The sequence below is a fragment of the Cuculus canorus genome, chromosome 2 (genome assembly GCF_017976375.1).
Source record: "Cuculus canorus isolate bCucCan1 chromosome 2, bCucCan1.pri, whole genome shotgun sequence".
In the NCBI taxonomy this organism is placed as follows: Eukaryota; Metazoa; Chordata; class Aves; order Cuculiformes; family Cuculidae; genus Cuculus; species Cuculus canorus.
The window spans coordinates 46,198,816-46,211,540 of NC_071402.1; the positions used below are offsets into that span (position 1 = coordinate 46,198,816).

General features: G+C 40.0%; 1 protein-coding gene across 2 annotated transcripts in view; it reads left to right on the forward strand.

The window, feature by feature from the left end:
* The window catches only part of KLHL14 (kelch like family member 14), a 62,510-nt gene extending 50,808 nt beyond the window's left edge, over positions 1-11,702 (forward strand). For both annotated transcript variants that reach the window (XM_054060338.1, XM_054060337.1), the window contains exons 6-9: positions 4,654-4,844; positions 5,012-5,170; positions 8,362-8,519; positions 8,991-11,702. In XM_054060338.1, coding sequence (XP_053916313.1) covers positions 4,654-4,844; positions 5,012-5,170; positions 8,362-8,519; positions 8,991-9,131 — 649 coding nt within the window. In that variant the 3' untranslated portion in view covers positions 9,132-11,702. The remainder of the gene's footprint in view (positions 1-4,653; positions 4,845-5,011; positions 5,171-8,361; positions 8,520-8,990) is intronic.
* Positions 11,703-12,725: the final 1,023 nt, after the last annotated feature.

Here is a 12,725-nt window from a genome sequence, read left to right on the forward strand (position 1 = left end):
TGCTTAGCATCTGCCCAGTAATAAACTGTAATGTATTAGCATCTCATCACTTTACAATGTTATTTAAATGTAGTCATCCACTCACGTGTAGTTCCTTCTGCAAGGGGTTTTACTGTGACAACGTTAATTGTCAACTCTTTTGTTCAGGATGCATAACTCATAGGCTTGCCTGTTACTTTTCTATAAGGCCTCCTAAGCATTGAGGCTACTGTTGAAAAGTAGGAATTTTCAAATTACTTTCTCAAATGTTTTTAATCGTTCATTTGCTCATCCATAATGACTTCTTCAAAGTTGTTGCAGCCTTTAGAGGTAGAGTCTGGACCAGTTTTTAGAAGATCATGCAAACAATAGGGAGCTATCATGCAGTCTCCTTTCCCAGCTCCTTCAGTCTAGATAAAGTTCCCATTAAAGTCAACAAGCTATTTTTTACCCCCTAGGCGTACAGGGTCATGCCCTGTCTCTGCTGGCATTATGCAGGCACCATTGACAAGATAGACTGTTTAATGAGTTTTTCTGAGTCATTATGGTCTGTCAAGTCAAAACCTACTTAGGAATTTTAGTGTGAGAATAATTGGCTGGATAGACTATAATAGCTCCTTTGAAATGACTGCCAGGTAGATGTGGGTCTCATTCACAGGCACTATATTCTCAAGCTGAAAATCTGTATGAAATATTTGATGAGTAAACTTTTTATCACATATGCTAAAATCCATATCTGATTGATTTTACTGTATGAGCTATAAAGAAAAGTCTAATCCCATTATGGTTTCAGAGCTGTCAGTGTATTTTCTTTAAAGCCAAGTTTGGTTTCTTCTCATTTGAGGAGCATCTCAGAAATCCATGCTTTTGAAAAGTATGTACAATTTTCAGATGTGCTTCACTAAGAGAAACAGCAAGTGACTTCAGCTTTTGAAATACACATCTGCCTGACAATGAGATGCTTTTTGGAGAGTTCAGTTACCTGCTGAAGAAGAGGTCTTCATAGCAGACGTATCTGACTGAAACTGTGGCATGAGCCTCAGCTGGACACCTCAGTTAGTACTGTTGCATCTTGCCAGCTCAGCCCAGAGCTGGACAAGGTGTGTGGAATGTAATAACATTTAAGACAACTTTTTTTCTTACAATCTCAGTTAAAACCTTTTGTTTAATGGCCAGCACAAACCACAGCATTATACCAGGGCCTGAAGAAGCACAAGTGGAAGTGAGCTTCCTCACTGAGGCAGAGTGAACTGAGAAAAGAACCTAAAGAAAAAGAGATAAAACAATTTCACATTTTATTTTAGTCTTTGACTTTAATAATAGTAATGTTATTCCTTTTTAAGATTACTTTAGTTTTTAAAAAGTGAAGTATGCACTCCAGGAGAGACTCTGAAATCAGATTCAGATATTGCGATGATCAGTAATAGCATTAGTAGTTTTAAACCTCAGAGCGGTGGTTGTGTTTCTTGTTTCATGGCATAAATTCATCATTTGTGGGAACTGGAAATAAATTATCCTTTTTTATGTGTGTGTACTTAAGAGAAGAAGTTAGTTGGGTTCGTTATTGAGTGAAGGGATGTGAAGGAAAAGCACGCCAGAGACCAGTGAATGCTGGGTTCTTGCAAGTCCTGAAGAAACCACAGACTGTCTTACTGTCCATATTCAGATCCTGAGGTACATTCCAGTTATCTGATTAGCATGGATAGCGTCTTCCCAGTTTTGTGGGAAAAGTTGTCATGCAAAGATTGCTGTAATATGTTTTAATTTGAATCGTATTTTAAAGCAATTTAGAAAATGATCACTTAACAGCATGACCCTTATGCACTGTAACATTGAAAAGTAAAAACCCAAAAAGCTATTTGTGATAGGAGCTACTGAGTGAATATTCACATCCAAGCAGAAGAGTGAAGCGTGCTGACGCTTTCATTTTTGCTCCTTATAGTGACACTGTGTGGATGAAACCAGGAGTACATGTACAGAATAATGTAAATGAAGTACTAGTTAAAATATTAATGCCTACAAGTTCTACCTACCTCTGTTTATTTAACCTGAACTAAAAAAACGTGCTGAGAGCAGTTTGTTAATGGGTTTGTCAGAGGAGGTGCACAAGGACAGACGGGTGAGTGCATGAGCGCCTCAAGCACTGATGACAGGCACCTGGTGAGTTTGTGTCTTGTGGCTGCCAGACACAGGAGGTTAGGAGAATGTGTGCCTGCCTGTGCAGGCTCTCTGATGTCTAACAGGATCTGAACTCTGCAGATTTTCCTAATTTTAGAGCCACTAAAGAATGTCTTGCCTCTGGCCTGTCATATACTCACAGGAAGTGCATAGGCATTTGATTGCCTCTAACACCTATACTCTCTGTCAAATCAGAATGAAATCAGCCAGCAGGCTTTTGTTGAGGAGACAACACTCAGGCAGACATGGGGACATATACAGTGTAATCAAATAAGCTTTGTCTCCATAGAAAATCAGGCTAAAAACATAGATGCCCAATTTGCTGCCTGACCATGCCAGACAATATATGCCATCAGCTTCTGTCTGCCCATTGACAGATAAATTGTGTTATTTAATTCGTCCATTGAGCTGGAGGCACTTAACAGTATTCCTGTCCTCCTATTTGCATTAGTATTATTGCACTTAGTAGTGGACAGGTACAGTTGGACTTGATGATCTCAAAGGTCTTTTCCAACCTAGGGATTCTGTGATTCTGTGATCTTCTTTTTCAGTAGCCTTATCCCTGGGGTCGTGTTCCCACTCAACAAGGGGTGCACCATCCAAGCTGCCAATGTGCAGGCAAGGAGAAGGCAAAGAGGTAGACAGGAGATGTTCAGTGACCCTAGCAGGTGAGGAGCCCTGTTAGGTGTCCACTAAATTCAAAACGTAAGGCCAGAAATCATAGAATCGTAGAATCACTAGGTTGGAAAAGACCTCTTAGATCATCAAGTCCAACCATTCCTATCTGCCACTAAATCATGTCCTTGAGTGCTTTGCAGTACTGGGCAGCGTTGCATCAGATCTGCTCCCTGAATGCCCAGCCAGCCCTGTGGTTTTTGTCACTGTATCTTAGTGTCTGCCTGACCTCTCCTCTGACTTACAAACCACCAGCCCGTCTCAGCCATATTTAACAAAGAGAAATGTCTCCAAAATGTTAAAGCATAGTATAATTTTTGTGAAAATAGCCAACTGGGTAAATAAGAGAGATCTCATTCATACTTTCACTGAAGGAAATGCTCTTGAACACATGCCTGACTAGATGGCAGGTTGGAGACACAGCACGCCAGGCTTCGTTAGCTCATTTGGTCACGAGATGACTATAGGGAGGCCTGGGGAGGAGTTGGGACATGCCAGAGCTGTTAATTGCAGGGTGCTGTGCTCTGCACGTGGACCACCACTCATCCTGAGTGCCTTGCAGCGGTCTGCAGGATCAAGCCTTTGATGGCACTGGTGACCATCAAGCCCCTAAGATTTACTATGTGATTCAGGAATGCAATATGCAGTTGCTCCTGGATTTAAATTCGGGTGCTTGGGCAGGAACCAGAGCACATTGTGTCAGCCACGGAGTGGGATTTGGCAAGCTGCCGCCACAATCCAGTGTGCTTTGCAGGAGCAAAGCAGGAGCTGTCAGAGCTAGACCTTGATGTGCCTGACCTGCCTGCTTGTCTCTGGGCTCGCACACCACTCCACACTTTCCAGGAGAATATTTGAGCTTTGGGACTGACAATTCTTGTCATTATATGTTGTATATAGGTCTTCATCCTAGCCTAACTATGATCTCCTGCAATTTTCTTTCTTCTATCGTTGTAGCTTGAAATTAAAGGCCTCTGCCTTATTAAGCCTTCTTGCTGTTGAATAATCCAAGCAGCTTTCTTTAAAAGTAGATTACACTAAACAGCATCTCTGAAAACTGTCTACTGCTGTATTTTGACTTCAGCGACAGACACTCACCATTAATTTTGGAGGCATGAGGAAGATGAGCTAATATATGCCTAGCACTCCTGACCAGAAAAATTAATTACTTTCCTGCCTACCTGAGTTGCATGTGAAAGCATACAGGTGGCTAAAACTTTTCTCAGACTTCTTTGGAGTTAAGAGCTGGAAATGTAGTGTTGTGCCTAGCATGAGGAAAGTTGTTCTATTTGCAGTACTGCAGAAAGAAGAAAAAAAATCATAATTGAAGAAAAATTTTGATGATGTGGTTCCCTTAGTAAATTGGGAACAATGACCCTTGAAGGACCATAAAGAAAGTGAATGTCAAGATAATTTATTATTGTTACATTATCTACCTCATTTTTCACTTTGTCTCGCTGAGTTGTTATATCCCTTACAAGGTAATGCCCCAAACATTTAAGAGCACCTTTTTATCTTTCACGGGTGTGAAAAAGCAACAAACAGCCTTGAAAAGAAGTATTTTCTGCCAGGTTTGTGTTTGCTAATTGTTTTGACACCAAAAATGATGTCTTTATTTGATATGGAGCATGTATTTGTTTAGCTAAGCAGCCACAGTCTCTAGCATAGCTGTAAGCATGTGAAGCTCCTGGCCACTTTCTGAAGTAGCAATTGAAGGAACAGCTGTTTTATTTCAAGAAGTTAGTTGGAGAGGGAAAAAAATGGTTAATGTGGCTAACTGGTTTGGTTTTGGCTTGTTTTGTTTTGCTTTGCTCTGTCCTTCAGGAGAGCCAGTTTCTACGCCTGTCGCCTTGACAAGAACTTGTATGTAATCGGTGGACGAAATGAAACTGGCTACTTGTCCAGCGTGGAGTGCTACAATTTGGAGACAAACGAGTGGCGTTACGTGTCTTCATTACCACAACCTTTGGCAGCCCATGCTGGAGCTGTTCACAATGGAAAGATATATATTTCAGGCCAGTGTCTTTTATAATTCTTGCTATATAACAAAAACAAACAAAAAAAACCCCACAACCCAAAGGAACAACAAAAAGCCTCAGAACCCAAATTCATAGAGATAAATGCCTGTTGCAGCACAATGTCTTTATTTAAATTAATTAACAGAAGTATGTTTACTTTGCAGGAGGTGTTCACAATGGGGAATATGTCCCCTGGTTGTACTGCTATGACCCTGTGATGGATGTCTGGGCCCGAAAACAGGACATGAACACAAAGCGAGCAATCCACACTTTGGCTGTAATGAATGATCGACTGTATGCAATTGGAGGAAACCATTTGAAAGGTCACATTTTTAATAGCACAAAAGCATTTCAGTGTCCCCCATCTCCTGATAAAGAATATTTTTGTTAGACAGTCATTGTTAAATACATTAAAAAACAGGCAACGCAATTTAACAGGACACTTGAGCCAGCAATTTTAAAAACATTTTATGCAAATTATTTTAAAATTATAACAGTACATTAAATATATGAGTAATGAATGCTTTAGATAATAAAAATGGGAACTTCCATTACTCAAAGGCATGGACAATTTGTCATTACCAAGAATTCAATGAAACAAACAGATTATTCTTTGACCCGAAAGTACCAGCAATATTTTCCTCTGTAAATCATTTTCCAAAATGTGCAGTTCGAGTTTTATTCAGAGCAACACACAAAAACAACCTCCTGATTTAATGAGGAAAAAAACCGGAAACCTTCAGCCATTAAATATTAAGACTAGGCTCTTCAGATTCCTTTGTAGTAATAAATGTAGCTTGTTAATTACAATTAATTTTAGAGGTCTCATTTTCATCTTTTGCAAAGGTCTCAATTAAAATAACTACTGCTTAGGCATCTGGTATTTTTGTCTTACTACCTACATGCCACTGCTATTACTGCTAAAGAGATTCTGCTTAATCCAGCCACTTTGACAAAAAGCACAGCTCCTGCTCCTTTGTCCCTTGACAATATTTGACAGTTTATGTTCACTTTTTATTCTTTTTCCTTTTGTGCTTTTTTTTTAATAAAAAAAAAAAAAGAGGAAAAAACCTCACAACAACAAAAGAAAAAATTGTAATGCAGAAGAAAAAGTGATGTTGGCTGCCAGTAACACCAGGCCATGTGCCTGGATGACTCTGGCATCCGAGTGTCTGTGAGACTCTGAAGCCACATGCTGCTTTTGAAAATCTGATGGAGCATGTAGGGCACAAAGTCTTAGATGTCAGTTTTCCCTGGTAAATTGTGCTTGTGCATAAGCCCCTACAGCCAGCTGCAGGGCTGCTGTGCCTCTACTCCTCACTCCCAGTTGTTGTGGATGTTTCTGGATGGACCTTACAGGATTAAGGAGGTAAAACCTGCCTGCGTACGTGCACCTGCAAAATTGTAGAGGTTGCAGAGCTCCAGTGTTGGCTTTTTCTCCTAGTAAAATAGAAGTCAATATGTCACACCTCTCCTGTAGCTAAAATACATGCTTTGGTTTGCCTAGGCTTGAATTACTTCCATCCTGCCTTCTCCTTTTTTTCACCCAGTTTCATCTACTGGGAAAGAAGGAACTTCCAATAAACACTGGATTTTGCCTCTACAACTGTTGCCCTAGGTGCCAAACTGCTCACTGTCGTGATTCTGTATTTAACATTCAAGCTTCTGAAAAGCCGCTGGCTGTCTCATACCAGGGCATTTTGGAAAAATAGTTTCTTCTGTACAGTGAAACAAAAGGAGGAACTGCAAGGAAAGGGAGGGGACTGAAGTGCAGATGAAATGCTACAAATTCTCTGACAGGGTGAGAATAGCAGGGCTCCATGGCAAAGTCCTCCTTTGTGAAGCGGAATCTGTATACTGGTGTCAGCAGTGCATTTACTACATCACAGCTAGTCATGTGCATATGGCAGTTTATTACGGAGCTTTTGACAGATTCCGGGCGCACAGCAGTGTCCTTTCTATGGCCCCTTGAAAACTTTGCAGCAACAAAAAATTATTTCATCACAACTATTCATTCATGACATAAATAATACTCGTACAAGCAGCATCATTGTAAAGTACAAATATCATCAAATGCCCTTTTCCAGAAAGTCTTAACATCTCTTTTCTCTCATACCTTGATGGAGAAGACAGTCCATGGATCCATTTTTGGTGTGTCAGGAAAGGATGGGACTACGGGGAGGGGGGGTGCTGTTTGTTACTTTTCCTGTCACCTTAAAGACTGTCACATCACAGCTGCATGCTTAGGGCACGCCTTAAATCACCTTGAAAATTGAAACTGGTCCTGAACATCACATCTGTCTGCTAAGCTCCTTGAACCTTTGGAACCGAGTGTCATCAGTTGTCTTATGGTCTACCTTGACTTGTTAGGCATTGATTTCTGAGCAAGATTTAATCTGTTGACATTTTAATAGATTAGATGCCTGTCAGAAAAGGACCAGGGATGTTGGTCAGTAGCTGACTGAATATGAACCAGCAGTTTGCCTAGGTGGCCAAAAAGGCCAATGGCATCCTGTTTGTATCAGAAACAGTGTGGCCAAGTGGAGTATGGAAGTGATTGTGCCCCTGTACTTGCCACTGGTGAGGCCACACCTCGAATACTGTGTTCAGTTTTGTTCCACTTATTATAAGAAAGATATTGAGCCACTAGAGTGAATGCAGAGACAGGCAACAAAGCTGGTGAAGGATCTGGAGCACAAGTCCTGTGAGGAGCAGCTGAGGGAAGTACGTCTGTGTCTGTTTAGTCTGAGGAAAAGGAGGCTGAGGGGAGACTTTATCACTCTCTGTAACTACCTGAAAAGAGGTTGTAGCAAGGCAGGTATTGGTCTCTTCTCCCAAGTAACAACCAATAGGTAGAGAGAAAATACCCTCAAGTTGCACCAGGGTGGTTTAGACTGAATATTAGGAAAAATTTCTTCACCAAAAGCATTACCAGTCATTGAAACAGATTGCCCAGGGAAGTGGTTGAGTCACTATCCCTGGAGGTATTTAAAAGACGGGTAGATGTGGTGCTTAGAGACATGGTTTAGTTGTGGAGTTGGCAGTGTTAGATTTATAGTTGAACTTGGTGATCTTACCAGTCTTTTCCAGCCTAAATGGTTCTGTGATTCTAGATCTGCTGACCTTTGAGAAAGGCTGCCAGGACGGTCTTTTCATACATGTTCAAACTCACATTAGCACTGAGAGATGAGGAGGAATACTACTTGAATCTGCTTACGTCATTGATAGGCTATTGCTGAATGTTACTTTCTGGTCAGGTTTTATGTGTCCTTTTGATTTATAGAAGACTGGTGAATGGCAAAACTTTTCAGCAGATTTATTTGGACAAAAATAATGAGACATTGACATTACAGAAGATGGTTTAATTTTATATGGTAATATTTTCTAGGAGAAAATTTTAAAATTACGTTTTGATTGCAATATTATCATGTAACTGTAATTTAATACATTTAACAGCAAAAAAATAAACAGTATGTGATAACACATGCTCTCTTTTCTCGATGCCCTTATCCAGGTTTCTCCCATCTTGATGTCATGCTTGTAGAATGCTACGATCCAAAAGGCGACCAGTGGAATATCCTTCAGACTCCTATTTTGGAGGGTCGCAGTGGCCCTGGTTGTGCAGTCCTTGATGACAGTATTTACCTTGTAGGAGGCTACAGCTGGAGTATGGTGTGTACATGCTTTCTACAGCAATCCTTCCACTCCTTCTGAGCTCTTGCAGTCAGTCTGTATATTACTCAGATGGCATAGAGAAGAGATGAGGGATGAAGTAGCTGTAGGGGCAGATTTTGGGATGGTTTTCAACTTGTGGAGCATTTCTACTTTATGTGTTTCTGGTTAGATGAATTATTACCAGATTGTATTTACTGACATGGAGTAATATAAAAATCAGATGTAATTTCGCAAAAGTGACCGACAGGACTGTATGCATATAGCTCTGCCTATAGGACGCTTGTGAAGGAGCATGATTTTCACAGGCTGAGTGCTCAGCCCGTGTGAAAACCAAAACTCTTGAAGGTCTCTTAAATTAGGGTGCAAAACCATGAGTCACTTTTGAAAATGACTTTTCATCTTTAAAGCTGATGTGTGACTTGGATTTAACTTAGGCCACATTTAACATGACACTTTGTTCTATTACAGGGAGCCTACAAATCATCTACTATTTGCTATAGTCCTGAGAAAGGGACTTGGACAGAACTAGAAGGAGATGTTGCTGAGCCACTTGCAGGACCTGCTTGTTCAACTGTCATATTGCCAGCCTGTGTACCATACAACAAGTGATAATCAAGGATCACTGATACGAACATTGATTGCATTTGGGAAAATAATGACGGGTGACATAAATATTTTATTAGAACAGGATTCCTGTTAAAACAAAACTACCATAATTTACCCCTTATTCCATATTTATGCTTTAGGAGCGAAATAAATGAAAGCAAAACCCAAGTGTTGTCCCATCTCAGATAGATGCCGGTGTCTTATGAAGCAAGTAGCTAAAACACACCGAACATTACCTGCTGACAGACTGCCATTTCAGACTGATTCTGACTTTTTTCCTGCTGCAGAGATGTTCCTCACGTCAAATCTAACTTTTTTAAAAAATGAAGGCTAACTGTTCAAATACAGCCTGAAGAGGCAAGATCAGTATTGTGCATTGTATCTACCTGCATGTGATCTGTGTTGAAGTCATGAGGATGTTGTTTTCATGAATGCTTCAGAATTCAGATAGTGAAAAGCTCACACTGCATTGCAGAATTGTCTCCTCCTCTGTAATCCTAACCTACAGCTACTTCACATGCTCTGCAAGCAACGCAGCATTAGAAGATTATAAAAGGTAAAGAAATATCATTCAGTTTTTGCACAGCTTGGCATCTAATACGCTCTGCCTTCGAAGTTCCCATGTGTAAGTGCAGCGGAAAGCAGACTACAATGAAAGCCATGCTTTACAGAGCACTTCTCGCAATAGCAGCTTAGGGATTAGGATCAAATTCTTCTAATCACAGAGTCATTTCACTGAAATCACATTGAATGACTGGTTTTACATTATTATAACAGAAATCTGGTCCTACACCTTAAATTGTGGGTTCATAAAGGAAGTATTTCTATGGCCACTTAACAAAACTCCAGGACCCTTACTTACTTTCCACTAACCTACTAGATAGGCGCATCCATGCTAGTTGCTTCTAAAGACAAGAAGACTGCATTGAACTATAAATGTACGACTTTGGACTCTTAAATGATTATGCATAGTTTTGGAGAGGCAGTGGTAAGTAGTCAAAATACTCCTATGTGGCTGATTCTCAAATGTACTCTTAAAGATTTTTACTATTGATCCAAAGTAATACAAGGCTAGGCTTTCCACTTATAGCCTGTGTAATTATTTACACATTGCAAAGCGAGTTCAGAATGCTACCACATGGGACCAGTAGCATTTTGGACTCACTTCATATGAACTCATAGTTGCTTGCACAAGTTAAGCTTTCCATATTTTAAGCTTATGTCTTTCTGTCCTGGCTTTGCAAAAAGCAGTGACAAAATCTGAGCCTGATTCTTCACCACCTTGCGGTTTACATAATCACCTACATCTCAGCAAAGTATATACATAATTCTTCTGCTGTGGTTTACTGGTGCTGCATCTGTTACCCTCAGGACCATCCTCTTCACTCATATAAACTGACATTGCTCCACTGAAACCAATGGATGTAGTTTGCTTTGTGTCAGTTAAGAATCTGGCTTTTAATTTGCCTGATTTTAACTGGTTGCACCAGACAAAAGGCAAAGAGAATCAGATCCGGCATTTCCAAGCCTGCGAGTGTCTTTCACGGTAGGACATAATGCCAGTCCATTAAGCAAGGAGCAGGCAACTTCTGGAGGTTGGTTTCTGCTGCAGAGGCAATAGATGTGGGGAAGAATCCATTATTTGCTTTACAAAATAGAAAGAGGGCACATGTACACAGAAATTACACTGTATGTTGATGCTTGAGAGCAATACAAATAATGGGGAGTAAATACCAAGGGACACTCTCTGGCATTAGTCCGGTTTTATTGCAGTGCAGCTCCTTTGCTTGCAGCAGAATTACACAGTTGTAAAATTGGAGTAATGCAGTAAAGACAGATACATACAAATGCAATAACCCAATTGACGAGGTAGCTGCACGCTTGGAAAAATATTGTTTAAACAAAATAATTATCTGAAGACGCTAATATTTGAATGTGCCATCGGGGAGTTTTCCAGTGAGCATCACTAAGGAACTCATAAAGGTGGAGTATATATCCTGAAATCTCAATCCATTTCTACTGTATAGTGCAATCTTAGTTGTTTTTCTATTTATTTATATTGTTCAGATCCAAGAGATCCCTTGTAAAATATATTTGGTGCAATCATTACTTTTTTTTTCCTTTCTTGTTGAAAGTATATAAATATAAATATATATAAAAAGGAAACTGTTAAGATACTACATGAGGAAACCTTGAATGACATTTACGATCAGGGTGAGGTCTGCCATTAAACACTGTCACCTGTCTCTACTAAAATGTACCATTTTAAAAGGATATTTGTTGTCCTTTTAAGTGGTTCTCTTTTTTTACCAAGATAATTTAAAGATTTATGAGGACTGTATGTAAATCTTTCTATCTTTCAGGAAGGCATGACCAAGGAAAGTGCTAATTGAATAAGTCACACAAAGAATGTAAATTTTGTACAGTACTAGACTGTGTAAATGAAGCTTGCTTGTAGGGGGGGAACTTTAAATAAAACTTTATGTACTAATTTGACTGTCTGCCATATTCCTACTTATAAAGTGTATGTATAAATAATATCTACATTAAATTCTTTGGAAGTTTTTTTTATCATGTAGATGCGTAAACGTCTTTTATTTTGGTGCCGTACGTAACAGCATCATTGTTCTTCAAGTGTCGTTACTCAGCATTTGTAAATGCAGTGACACGGTAAACTGTCGTGCCTCGGAGTCTTGTCCTGAGCTCACATGCCTGGCCTGTGCTTCCAGCAGGGAAAGCCTCACCTGCATGTCCACGGGCAGGGTCAGACCTCAGAAGTCTACTGATGCAATTGTATGCCTGTGAAATGCCTCTGCCCTGTGCAGCTCGACCCCTTTCTCCATCTCATGGTAAGATATAGGAAAATGATGCTGCCCAAATAAAAGCAGTTTTACTTCAGGGAATTTAATGTTAATTGTGGTAATTTCTTCCCTCTTCAAAATTTCTCTCCTGTGGCAGTGAGCCCTTCTAACCATGGGTATTTACGTTCCTCAAGGGGAAGTTCTGGCATAGGTGATCAATAGAGGAGTGGTGACAAGAGGTGTTGCCAGGCTGAGAAGACAAAGTAAAGGCAGGGGTTTTACCAGGAAGCAGAATCAATACCAGTTACTATATAACATGAATTATTTATTGATGCCTACCAACCTTTGTCATGAACCAGAACCCTCCTATGAAAACCAAGTGGATGCACTGAGCAAATAAAAAGGCAGACCCTGACCCCTGTGCTTATAGCAAGTGCAAACTGTGCTGTGGAGGTGGCTGAGAGCGTGATGGAAGAGTTTGGTCTAAAGAGAGGGGATCAACCCTGTTCAAATCTTATATGAGGAGGGGAAAGGCAAGCCAGTGACAACTATGGTAAGACAGTACAATGAATAGGATTGTTTATTAATGAGTTTATTTCAAAAGAGAAAGAAAGGAAGAGAAATCATTTATGAATATTTTTTTACGTAATGCAGGATAACAAGGAAGAGGAGAAGCCAGAAGCAGTGGGCAAATGTACCATTTAGAAAGGAAGGGAATGAAGTGAGAAAAAAAAGAGGTAAAAATAAAAAGAGAAAATAGAAAACGAGAGCCCTCAGAAGGGGAAAGTGGGAAGTT